Source organism: Poecilia formosa, unplaced genomic scaffold (genome assembly GCF_000485575.1).
Source record: "Poecilia formosa unplaced genomic scaffold, Poecilia_formosa-5.1.2 Scaffold45, whole genome shotgun sequence".
Taxonomy (NCBI): domain Eukaryota; kingdom Metazoa; phylum Chordata; class Actinopteri; order Cyprinodontiformes; family Poeciliidae; genus Poecilia; species Poecilia formosa.
The window spans coordinates 1572057-1584630 of record NW_006799984.1 but is presented as its reverse complement, the minus strand read 5'-3'; the positions used below and the strand labels follow the sequence as shown (position 1 = coordinate 1584630).

The window sequence follows — 12574 nt, the reverse complement described above, 5'->3', positions numbered from 1 at the left end:
GGTGGGCTAAAGGTGGCGTGCTGCTGGAGGGGGCCAGGGAAAGTGTGTTTGTCACCACAGCAGATCATTCATTCTTTACTGAGCCCGTGTCGTGTCAGGTGTTCAACGCAGTGGGAAGCACCAACGTCAGCATCCTCGTGGACGTGCACTGTGAGTCAATAGTAAACACTCGTGTGCTGAGGAGGACAATAAAGCTGCGTTTCACCTAAGAAAGCAAGTTATAGCTTCGGTTTTACTTAAAAAAATAAAAGGCTTAATGAAGTTGCTGACAAACCATATGATATTTGTAGTTATGTGGTGTAATTCTGGCTACATGTGATGACCCTCGTATGAAGTGACAAAAGAGTTCATCTAAAATAATTGGTTTAAAGCTTTTAAGTATCGTTCAAAACATTTCATAAGGTTAAGCTAATTCCAGAAGCCTTATCAATTCTAATTATAACTTTTATGTGTATCTGAGGTGATTTTAATGTAGGAGCACTTCTGGTTTGTCCAAGATTCAACCATGTAACTGTAGACTTAGGGCTGACTCACAGCGGTCTGTTTAGTCTACTTTAATTGAACTCTAGTTTGTCTAGAAAGTTTGGTCCGTTTGGGGAGGTGTGAATGCGCAATTGAACTCTGATGCGGACCAAATAAGCAAACTCTGGTCCGCCTAAAAATCTAGCTGTCGGTTTCGGTTAAAGTGAATTCTGGTGCAGAGCGAATGCATCTGTGGATGCAAGTGGACCAGAAACTGCTCCGAAAGCAGGAAGTGAACTTTAGTACAGGACATTCTGAGTAAATATATCCAAAACTAACATGACAGTTTAGCACTAGCGGAAGAAATAGATTGTGGTCTTTTGCCAATAATGAAAGAGAACTTCTACAATCGCTAAAATCTGACAGCACTTCACTTTTGTTTAGATTTTGCAAGGAAGGAAGTTGCGCTCAGCGTCTTCTTCAGAGGTTTTTGTGTCATTTTCTTCAGTAGTAATTGGTGCAGCACCACTACAGTTTCATTTGACACAGTGCAGTGGAATGTAAGAAATGTTGCAGTTTTGGTCCCTAATCAAATTGAGTCTACTGTACTGTAGTCTTCCTCCTTATCCAGAGTTCTTGTCATTGTTCTCTTATAGCTCAGTCTTTGTTTCGTCTGATGATAAACCCTTTCCCCACAAAGTATATGGCTTGTCTTTGCATTCAGGTGAAAATTTTATTAAGTTGCTGTGTGATCTTTACACTCCTGAAGAAAGAGCAGTTAAATTCATCCCTAAAAGCCTCAATTTCATATTATAATTTCAATTTTGACAGTATTTAGCTTCATGAACACTGTGCATCTTTTCAAAATAAAGAAGAAACAGTATTTAATTTTCTTTATTGTTAAGAGTTTGTAGTCAGTTGATGATAATTAAGCTTGCTTTTCTTTTGAGAATGTAACCCTTTTTTGTCGTTTGTTTTCTTTTTTCTTTAGTTGGTCCAATTCTGGTGGTGGAGCCCAGACCAGTAACAGTGGATGTGTACTCAGATGTTACTTTGAACTGCAAGTGGGCTGGAAACCCTCCTCTTACCCTCACTTGGACTAAAAAGGGCTCCAGCATGGTAAGAGCACAGCATGGAAAAAAAGCCCCAATAACTGCACATCAACAGAATGTATACATTTATATTATTTATGTCCCCCCACAACTTCCAAATGGGACGAAATACACTAAACTTACCAAAACCTATAGTCACAGCGATAACTAATATAATGAAAATGGTAAGGGAGGTAGAAAAAAACAATCTCCAAAGCTTTTTGTTTGAGACTTAAAGCTAAGAGAGGCATCTTAGGGCCACCAAGTCTCTATAGAGGGAATCTATTTCAGTGCTTTTGCACACATCCCCAGCAGGAGTTCCAATAATTCTGGAAGGTACTGAAGAATTTGGCTTCACTGCGCATTAAGGAGGCAGATTTCTGAAGTGTTTGCTCACTTAAAGGACTTACTATTAGTTCTGAGACTTCTAAATCTTTAATTCATGCCCCAACCATTTAAGAAAAGGCTTGGGGAAAAAACCTAATGGAGCCTGCTGAGTGAATCAACATGTTTTATGAATTAAACATAGATGCTCCTCCTTCCATACTCCTTCTCTTTATTGTTCCCTTCCTGAATATCTTTACATCACAACCAGCTGTCTTGTTCTTTATTTATGTGTTTCCAGGTTCTCAGCAACAACAACCAGCTGCATTTGAAGTCAGTGAGCCAGGCCGATGCAGGCCAGTATGTCTGCAAGGCCATCGTGCCGCGCATCGGAGTGGGAGAGATCGAGGTTACGCTTACTGTCAACGGTCAGTTCATATCCGCACACGCTGCTATTTATAGTCATGCTGATATTAGCAGAAACATGGAGGGTGTAAAACAGATCTACCCTCACGGAGCTGAATTTTGAACATGTGCCAAGCTGGAAAGATGAATAATTAAACCACTTAGACCTCCATGATCTCTGTTTGGTGTCGTTATGTTATTCTCAATATATTATTTTTCATATGCCTGTGTTGCTTAGTTCACATTTGGTCAACTTTTAAATTTTTAAGATGTTTTCCAAAACATTTTTTCATACATAATTGTCAAAACCTGAATGACAGCAGTGGACACCTCCGCTTCATGGTTCAGTACTCATGGACTCATCTTGGACAGATTTTATTTGTTTTTGTAGAGCATAACTTAAAATTATTTGACAGCATATGTATTTGAAAAAAAATGCAGCTTGAGAAGCTAAATACCAATGTGCAATGCTACTTGACAAGCTAAAGCAGCAATCCAGTATTTTAATTCATTTTCCTTGGGACTATTTGGTTTTAAGCCTAAGAGCGAAGATAAGAAAGACTGTAAATATTAGCATCTGTTCAGATGTTTTTATGTTGTTTCCTTCAATAGTTCTTGATGCAGCGCCCCCGCAGGCAAGATAGTGAACTGGTTGCTCAAACCATTTGGTTTGTTTGACAGTGCAGTGTGAAAGTGAACCTCACCATCTGAAAATGTAACAAATAATGCAGTTTTGGTTCCAAATAGAACCCAGTCTACCAGACTATCAGTTGTGAAAACACCAAAAGATAATAAAAGTGCAAGGCAACAAATTTTTAGCTCTTAAATTAAATGCAGGTCAAACAGTGGTTTGGGTGGCAGAGCAGGTTGGCTGCAGACCTGGAGGCTTTCAGTTCAAACCCCACTCCCTTCCTTCCCAGGGACAATCAAGGGGGCAGGAAGGGCATCCAGTAAAACACGTCTGCCAATTCAGAGCGCATGCAGCTGTGGAATGAATGAGGCTGTGGGGCAAAAGGACAACAACAAATTATGTTTGTTTTAAATGATGCAGGAGGGGTTCCAGATCTGACTTTATTTCAGATGTGTACGAGTGACTATAAAATCTAAAAGTCCAGTGCCTCAAAGAAATATTCATACAGGTTAAGCTTTGTGGTTGTAAAGTATAAAAATGTCACTCTTATGCTGTAGGCTACCACAGAGTAGATGACATGGTTCTCTAAATTTTTAACAAATTTTAAAAAGTTAGTATGACAAGAATTGAGCACTGACATTCTGAGACACTCACCACCCAGTCTTGAGTTGGAGTTATTTTTCAAAGAAGAATGAGCAAAAATCTCGAGACGTGCAGAGCTAGTGGAGATACTCTTACAAAAAAAAAAACACAGTTTTAATTCCACCAAAACTCAGAGGATTGAATACAAAGTAAGCAGCACTTGTCATATTTTCATTTGTAATCAGACATTTAATGCCTCCTTCTGTGTTGTGCAGATTTAATTGAGGAACCTATTTGTAAAGTCTACAGATGATTATTTGGTGATTTTCTGCAGTTCTGACAGGTGAAGGCAACAATTTTGCTGCGCACAGTATTAAATGTGAATAGGTTCTGTTGACGTTGCCTAACCTGTTCCTCTGCAACGCTGGTCCAAACTGACAAAATACAATAAATATTTCCTCCAGCCCAATATTTTGCAGAAGCCAGTATTTTAATATCAACTAGCTTCATGATTTCATGATTAAACTTATTTGAAACTACAAAACCTAATCCCCCAATTAAAAAAGACTTAAAGATGACCTGTGTTTCCTTGAACATATTAGGAAAGGTCTATGGGTTATACAAAATATGTTCGTTACATTTTTTGCCCGGGCTGCACAGTGGCGCAGTTGGTAGAGCTGTCACCTTGCAGCAAGAAGGTTCTGGGTTCGATTCCCGGCCCCGGTCTTTCTGCATGGAGTTTGCATGTTCTCCCTGTGCATGCGTGGGTTTTCTCCGGGTTCTCCGGTTTCCTCCCACAGTCCAAAAACATGACTGTCAGGTTAATTGGCCTTTCCAAATTGCCCCTAGGTGTGAGTGTGTGTGTGCATGGTTGTTTGTCCTGTGTGTCTCTGTGTTGCCCTGCGACAGACTGGCGACCTGTCCAGGGTGTACCCCGCCTCTCGCCCGGAACGTGAGCTGGAGATAGGCACCAGCACCCCTCCCGACCCCACTGAGGGACAAGGGTGACAGAAAATGGATGGATGGACATTTTTTGCCCAAAATCTTTCTTGAATAACAAGATTTTAGCTTACTGAGTTCTGCATGTTTTGAGCTACTTTCAGAATGAGCTGTTCAAGGACCTCCTGTCACTTTAAATCCACATAAGCTGCTGCTAGCCACGCCCCACACCTCAACGTTTACACTCGTATGTGAAAATGGCTGCTAACGGATGTGCAGTTTTACAACTGTACATCTTTGAAAAGCAGAAGTAGAGCCTCCTGCACAAACAAGAATGCAGCAAGTAGTTCTTAGGTAGTAAGTCAACAACAAAACATTTGTCTTTTCCAGCAGCCATTGTACGGTGGGAAAACCAGCTGACTAAATGCCCTGCAGTTCTGCTGGGGTTGCTAGGTGAGAGGGGCAGTGCCAGCTGATTTGTGACGTTACATATGGAACACCAAAAAACTTCTTGCCAAAAAACATCTGGATGTCCTAGAAGCAAATGGAAGTACAAAAATATGCAAAACATTAATTTTGCACAGTAGGTCCCTTTTAATATGAACAGAAACATCACAATATCCACTTCCTTTTAGTGATCACACAAATCCGGCTGCATCCTCTAAGAGGAGTTATTCATACTTTAGCAGAGAGAAGTCACTGCATATAACATCAGCCGGCCCGGCACAGCTAACCATGTGCGACAGCTTTCGCTGGGTCAAGACTGCAGTTGACACTTGGTTAAACACTGCCCTGCCACAGATACTCATGAGCTTAGCTTCGGATTTATATCTCAGCTTTGGATTTCCCCTGCTGGTTTCACAGCTGCTTTACTGTTTTGTATCAAGCTTGATCGGATCATATCGGGCTTTAATTGTGCCCCCCCGCAGCAGCCGAGTCGCGTCCTTGTAACTTTTATTTAGTCTTGTCTCATCACAGAACAGGAGACTGTGTCACAGTCACTGCATTCACACTGTTTTATTCAGGTTGACAGAGAGCGACAGCGCTGCTGTAAGCAGATTTTATGTGACTTTGCTCAAAGTGTCGGTAAAACCAACAAATTACACAATCTTGCCTCTGCTGGAGTTTCATAAGTTGCTTTTGAAATAATAAACATTTTTGTGGAATAATCAGACTTAAAGGATTCTGAATTTATGTCCCAGATTGTGGAGAAAAGAAAAATGTCTGAACAGGTTTTGTTTTTTTTCTGACAACTTGCTGCCGTAAATGTTCAGTGATTATCCCTTCACATTCAATTAACAATGCTCTGACACTTCGAATGCAGGGGGTTCTCTGACATGATGCTGACTGTTATGTTAGCACCATTTACCAAATGTAAGAGATGTGAAAGGCCCGAGGCAGCTTGAATGTGCAAAAAGGGAAAAAAAAATGTTTAGCAAAGTCTGCTACACTTATTTGATCCGAAACATTGGAGGTAAAAGTCTTACAGGTGAGCATTTCAGATCTGTTTCCCAGCAGATGTTTCAACTTTAAGGGTAGAATAAGCTCAGAAGAACTGATGAGATGCATTTCCTGAAGAATAATCATTCTGCACAAGTGGATTGCAGCTTGTATGTCCTTGCTTGTTGGCTGACTGAGTAATTCAATAGCAAGGGCCATGCCAGAACAGTGTCACTTTAAAGGATTTACTCAAGAGAGATGAAGACGTCGTAGAAGACAAAAGTTGGTACATTTTGATAGAATCATCTGGAGTCTTTCTGCTGAAAGCTACTGAGATTGAGATACAAATGGGGATTCTGTCTCAGGAAATCCATTTCCTAATTCCATAGGTAGAAATCCAAGATTTCTACCTATGGAAAATGTTAAGAAATATGAGGTAAAGGAGGTAAGGAGATGGGGATGAGGAAGGGATGTTAGGGGAGATCTGGGTGATGTATGAAGGATTATTGGTGGACGCATAGAGATGCAGGATAAAGTTAAAGATGAGAGAGGAAGGAATAAGGTCTGGTGAATAAGGTCTGTATCAATGAGGGAGGTGTGTTTGAGAGAGGATGGAGGTTGGGATGAAGAAAGGGGGGGAATGAGGACTGAGGTAAGTGGAGATGAGTAACAACAGAGATGGATATGGGGACTGAAGGGAATTAGGTAAGGGATATGAGTTAATGGGCCGGGATACTTGGGAGGCAGACTCGATGCAGACGTCCACCAGACACCACATGGACTACCGTGTACGCGTAGTCTGTGTCACAGTAAACTGCTTGATGGAAAACAGTGTCAAATTGTTTTGTATGCAACACCAAGCTCATAGGGTACAGAGTATAGGGTGGTACAGGAGTGGATTTTCCCTCCTGTCCCATCAAACTCTCAGAAAAAATATTTATTCAATCCCGATCCGGGGAAAGAGTAAAAACACAACATTTCTGTCCCATCCCTCTCCGGTAAAATGACTCCCGCTCTTTTCTCGCTCTGATTGTTTTTCTTCATTTATTCTTTCAACACTATATTTTATCAGGTCATACTCCTGTAAAATGAGTCTACTTTAATCTTCATCTAGTTACAGCGAACTATCAAAATTGCCACAGTCATGTAATATCCAATATCCAGCATGTTCTTCCATAATAAGCTCAGGAACATATCTATGTTGGAACAAAAGTGAATCTGGATTGAACATTTCCCTGCAAAACTGAAACTTTGGTTAGAAGCTTGTGTTGCCAGCAGCGTCTGGCACCATCCACCTGACCTCTCCCACCAGAAGTCGAGAAGAGACTGGAGGCGTATCAGCTCAGCCATTCATGGTTTGATGTTTGATCCTCCATTGCTCTTCTTCTTTGAATCCCAGCAGAGTGCAGCCAGCGGCAGCACTGTGGGCTTCTGGGTCATGTAGTTCTTTTAAGCGTAGGCTAGGTTAAGAAAACAAAAAAAATGGCGGCACCTGTCATGGCAATTTTGTCTGTTGTATCGTTCCCCTTCCCATCTGCTCCCTTTTTATCCTGACCATCAAAATCACGTGATTAACAAACAGTAAAATTGAATCCTATCCTACGGGAATCTAGAAAAAATGTCAGCCTGAAGTCGAGCAACCCGTCTCAAGAGCGAATAGCGTGACTGCCGCTCTCTGCAGCCGTGACAAGTGTGCGGCGGCTGCCCACACACATCAGATTTTGACTCTAGCATGCTACTCTGTCCTTCTCCATTATGCTTTTGAATGTGATTTAACCTCGGAGCACCTCAGGTGTGTATGAGTAATCCTCTTTTCTGCCTTGTCGTGTCTCTCCCAGGCCCCCCCATCATCTCCAGTGATCCAGTTCAGTACGCTGTCAGAGGTGAAAAAGGAGGGATCAAGTGTTACATCGCCAGCACCCCCCCACCTGATAAGATTGTAAGTCCGTCCTCTGAAGCTGTAATCTTCTCTAGAGTTGCTTGACCTCTTGTGATTGCATCTCCCTCACAGGGAATCCTGATCAAAGCTCCCAGCTCACCTGGAAAACACTCTCTCTCTTTAGCTTGTGTCACTCGGGGTAAAAGACAAGATGGAGGCGACACTGTTCTCCAAGAGTGTCACTAATATGTGAGAACGAGCTGTTTCTCCTCTGTAGAGGGAGGTGGGACTCATGAAAACAGCTGCTGAGGTGTGTGTTTGAAGTCAAAGAGGATCAGACTGAAGCCAACAAGCAGAGAAAATTATAACAATTCAGATACAGATTCCAAAATGTTTCATTTTTAAGTGACATCGGATGAGAGCTTTCAGCCTAAAATCATCAAGTGGAGAAAATTGTTTTAACATAAAAAAAAATCTTGACATCTAATTTGCAGCTTTGCAATAAATGATAACCAATTTCCCACAAATCTTTCTTCCTTTTCTTTGCCAGTAGCCCAATGCTGAAAGTAATGACCTCTACAGATGTAGTTGGTCATTTGGAACGCTTTTTAAGCAGTAACGCCTCAGTAAGTGCCGCTGCAGCATTAAGGGAGGCTAAAGTAATTTAATTAATGGAAAACAGAGTAGCTGCAGTAAGCACTAAAGGGCACCAGGTGGCAAATGTGAGTGGTCATTACAAAATAGCTGGTTGGTCCACATCCTCTGCCAACTGGAAGCAGAATTGTGTCATTTCCATAATCTACTTTTGAACTTTTGCAAAATGGAATTTATAGCCACTAATTAGAGTAGATTTTGTTTAGAAATGTACATTTAGATGATATTCACTCCAAGAAATGGATTGCACTCTGTATAGCAATTGTAAAAAGCAACTTTCTCCAGTTTGATGTTTGCATAGCAACAGCTCCATCCTTTGGACCCACATTTCACTGATAAGAAAGCCCACCTTTATTGTAATAACTTCAGAGTATTCATAGCTTTTCATACTTTCTTTTTAAAACCTTTCATTCAGGTAGATTTTTAGAAAAATGTGCCTGAGGAATATAAGCAACTTTACACATCATTTTCTCTAGATGTTTGGACCAATCTAGTGTCTGCAACTTCAGTGACCAGAGAAACAGAAGGAGAAATGACCAAAGCTCTGCACTTTGCTCCATTTTCTGCCCCCTCTGCATATGGCTCATTTCTGCACTGGAACTCCAAAGCAAACTGTAGACTCAGACACGCCAACCAAAGTTAAGCAGCTAAACTTCCATCTGTTTTTGGTGTCCGCTTGCCATTGTCCTCTCTTCAGCAGCCCTAAACATCGCAGATGCAGACGTGATCATGGAGGGGGTGGAAAGTATTTCCTAACAGAGGTTTCCAAATGTTTTATCACTAAATGATGTGGATGGTTTTATTTCACCCCTGCAAAATTGTGAAAAACAGTAAAACGATCCATCCAGGCTTTTGGTTTCAATCGCAGGATGATAACGTTATACTTCCACATCTCAAAGACAATCAGACAATGTCTGTGATTAACAAAATTATTTGCTAAAATATCAAATATAAAAGAGCATATCAAGTTTGCCGTATCTTTGGTCCCTGCTTTGTGTTTCTGTGTTTCCCTTTTTCTCCCCTGTCTGCATGTGACAAACAGCGTCTTAAAGAATCCAATGTAATTTGTTCTGCTGCTGCCAGACTTTGTCTACCTAGGCAATCTGTATTATCACAGAGAGGCAATATTTGCTTGGTTTAGCCATTTTTGGAGCAGATCTTCCTTTGTGTGCTGATTGAGAATTAGATGTCGTTGCAAATTCTGAACTGCAGAGATCTTGCTAAGCAGATAGCTTTGTAAATTTTCCCCCACAGCATTATAGACAAAACACAATAAGTGTTTTGTCTATAACACTTATTAATCTAAACATATACATATATAAACATATACATGTTTATATATGTTTATGTTTATATAAACATAAACGTTTATGTTTATATCTACAACATAAACGATGTAGATATCAGATACGTCATGGCAACATTTATCAATAAAAGAAGAATGACCAATACAGCGTTGCACTATGAAATAGTTTATGTTCTGAGATCCACTTGAATGCAGGAAGCTGACATTTAAACGGGGTTTGAAAACGAGCTCTGAAAGAGATCAGTGACGCTGCTGACCTGACAGCCTCGGCCGGATCCCTTCAGAGTTTAGGAACTTTGATTCTCTGTTAGCTCTCGTTTTTGGCTGGAAGAATTTACAGCTCTCTGCCGGAGGACTGCAGTCTTCCTGCTGAAGACTGGGTTACCAAAAGGTCAGATGCATAAGAGGTTGATGCCAGAAAGTCAAAGGTTCAAAGTAGTATTGTGAAAACATTTTTAAATATTAATGGGAAGTGTTGCAAAAAGATATGCCCCTGGAGTTAGGATTTCTTCACGCTCAGTTTTCAATAAAAGTCTGTTTGCTGAGTTTTGTACATTTGGAGCTGATAAAGTGAATTTTAGCTTGAGACATGTGAAATAGTTCGACTTAATAAGGCAACTGCATTTTTTTATTATCCTCTGACTGCAGACTACTCATAAAAAATAGATTAATTGTGATCCAGGTTGTCACATTTTTCTCAACTCAGTATGTCGGATGAGGCTGCATGGATTAAGAGGTATAGATAAATGATGAATAGATGTGTTGTGTTCTTCTAAACAGCTGGCAATGCGTCAAATATTCTGTGCCTACTTCCAATAATTAATGTGAATGCTTCCGGTAGAAGTTTTGTGAGGGTAATAGGAAATAAAACTCCTTGAAAAAACTGTTTATACAGCCTGAACTTCTCCAAATTTACTCACTAATCTTCTCAAACAAACCTCTGAGGCCTTCAGGGAGGGGAAGGATTTATACTGAGATCAAATTACACACAGGAGAAGTCTTTACTTTCCCTAAGAAGTAACATCTCAAAGCAACAAGTTGTTCAGGTTTTATTTTGTGGTATCTAATTAAATGAGTTGAATACAAATACAAGCCACAGTTTTAGCTTTCATTTGTTAGGAAAACATGTTTTTCTGTTACTTAAAATCCCAAAATAAATCCAGTAAGGTTCTGAAAGTAGCTCAGGTGTAACTTTAGTTGGAAATCCCTCAAATTTCAAGCAACATTACGTAAGTATTTATTGTTTAATTTTGATGTATTACACAAAGTGTGTCTTTGTACTTGTGTATGATTGAAAGGAGTGCCTCTCACATTGGCTTCTCGGAAATTTGTAATTAAGTTTTCCCTTCAATTTTTCAGAATAAAATGGATTAAGCCAGGGTTTTTTTTTGTTTTTGTTTTTTCATTTCTACCTTTTCCTGGAAATCACTGGAAGCAATGCTCGATAAAACTACAATTTATTCTGAACTGAATGTTTTATAAGATCCTGGCAGTGTAATATGTTATTGAAACCTTCGAGAGGAAAAATAGAGGAATCTTTAGCCGTAACAAAAAGAAGCAACAAAGGGAAAAAAGAATAAATCCATTATTTCAGTTTGACGTCTAGAATGAGTGAAGAGGGCTGTGGGGGAGCAATAAATTGAAATCAGAGGAAGAGGGATTGAGGGAGAGTAAAATTTTGTACCTTTCAGCGTCAATTATCCAATTGTGCAGTGCCGACGTGACAGAAATCAGAGCTTTTAGAGCGATTCAGCCCCCTGCTGCACTGCCAGCGAGCCCAGAGCGTATAATGCGATACGACATCATAGTCCAGGCTTAATGCAGAGACACGGGGACTCATAAAATATGGAGTGCGGTGCTGTGTGCGTGCTTGTGCACGTGTGCAATGAGGCAATGACAGACTCAGAAACAGCAAAAAAAAACAAACAAAACAGACCCAGACAGAAGCGATGCAACATAATTATTGTTAGAAAGAGAGATTTAGAGGAGTCGGCAAGACAGACAGACAAAAGGACGCATTAGATAAAACTGTCAAGAAATAAAAGCGAAATATTGGCGGGATTTTGGATTTGTAACTCAATGAGTCATTTTTTATTTTTTTTCCAACATCATTTAAAAGGAACATAAGCCTAAAATATGGCTGGATGCATATTTGATGTTGTAGTGCTCCATATTTAATATGCTGGAAATTCCTCCCTGGCACATTTTAAGTGGCAAAACCTGCTTGAGATTTTAACACCCATGTACACCTGCTGCAGCGTGTTATCTTCTGATTCCTTCATGAGGAATTCATTCCCTTTCCACTTCCTAAATTTGCAACATGAGAATTAGGTGCAATTAACCTTCATCAACACCAACATAACCAGTTTTTTAATATTTATTCTTGACCATGTCTTTCTAGATGTGATTTTTTTTTTTTTTTTGTAGTCATCAATTCTGGGATGAAGTGAAATTAGCATTATTGTTATCCTCTTCGAAGGAGCTGTGTTCAAACTGTAGATGTTTTTGTGTCCCAGTCTGAAGTTGGTTTGGTTTTGTTTTCCACAGGTTTGGGCGTGGAAGGAGAATGTTTGGGAGAAGGAAAAAGGCACTCTGATGGAGCGGTACACGGTGGAGCAGAGCAAACCCCAGTCCCAAGGTGGCGCCGTCCTCTCCACCCTGACCATCAACAACGTCATGGAGTCTGACTTTCACTCTCCGTACAACTGCACCGCCTGGAACTCATTTGGACCTGGAACCATGATCATTACCCTGGAGGAGAAAGGTATGCTGGATCCTAACAGTGCTTGCTTACATAAACAGAATTAAAACCTCTTTTCAATCATCAGGGTGTCCACGATTCACTGAATGTAGCTGTATCC

General features: G+C 40.4%; 1 protein-coding gene across 2 annotated transcripts in view; it reads left to right on the top strand.

Annotated features, from left to right (window-relative positions):
- The window catches only part of kirrel1b (kirre like nephrin family adhesion molecule 1b), a 99888-nt gene that overhangs the window by 75657 nt on the left and 11657 nt on the right, over positions 1-12574 (top strand). For both annotated transcript variants that reach the window (XM_007552027.2, XM_007552026.2), the window contains exons 7-11: positions 2-150; positions 1454-1581; positions 2179-2305; positions 7713-7813; positions 12261-12477. In XM_007552027.2, coding sequence (XP_007552089.1) covers positions 2-150; positions 1454-1581; positions 2179-2305; positions 7713-7813; positions 12261-12477 — 722 coding nt within the window. The remainder of the gene's footprint in view (position 1; positions 151-1453; positions 1582-2178; positions 2306-7712; positions 7814-12260; positions 12478-12574) is intronic.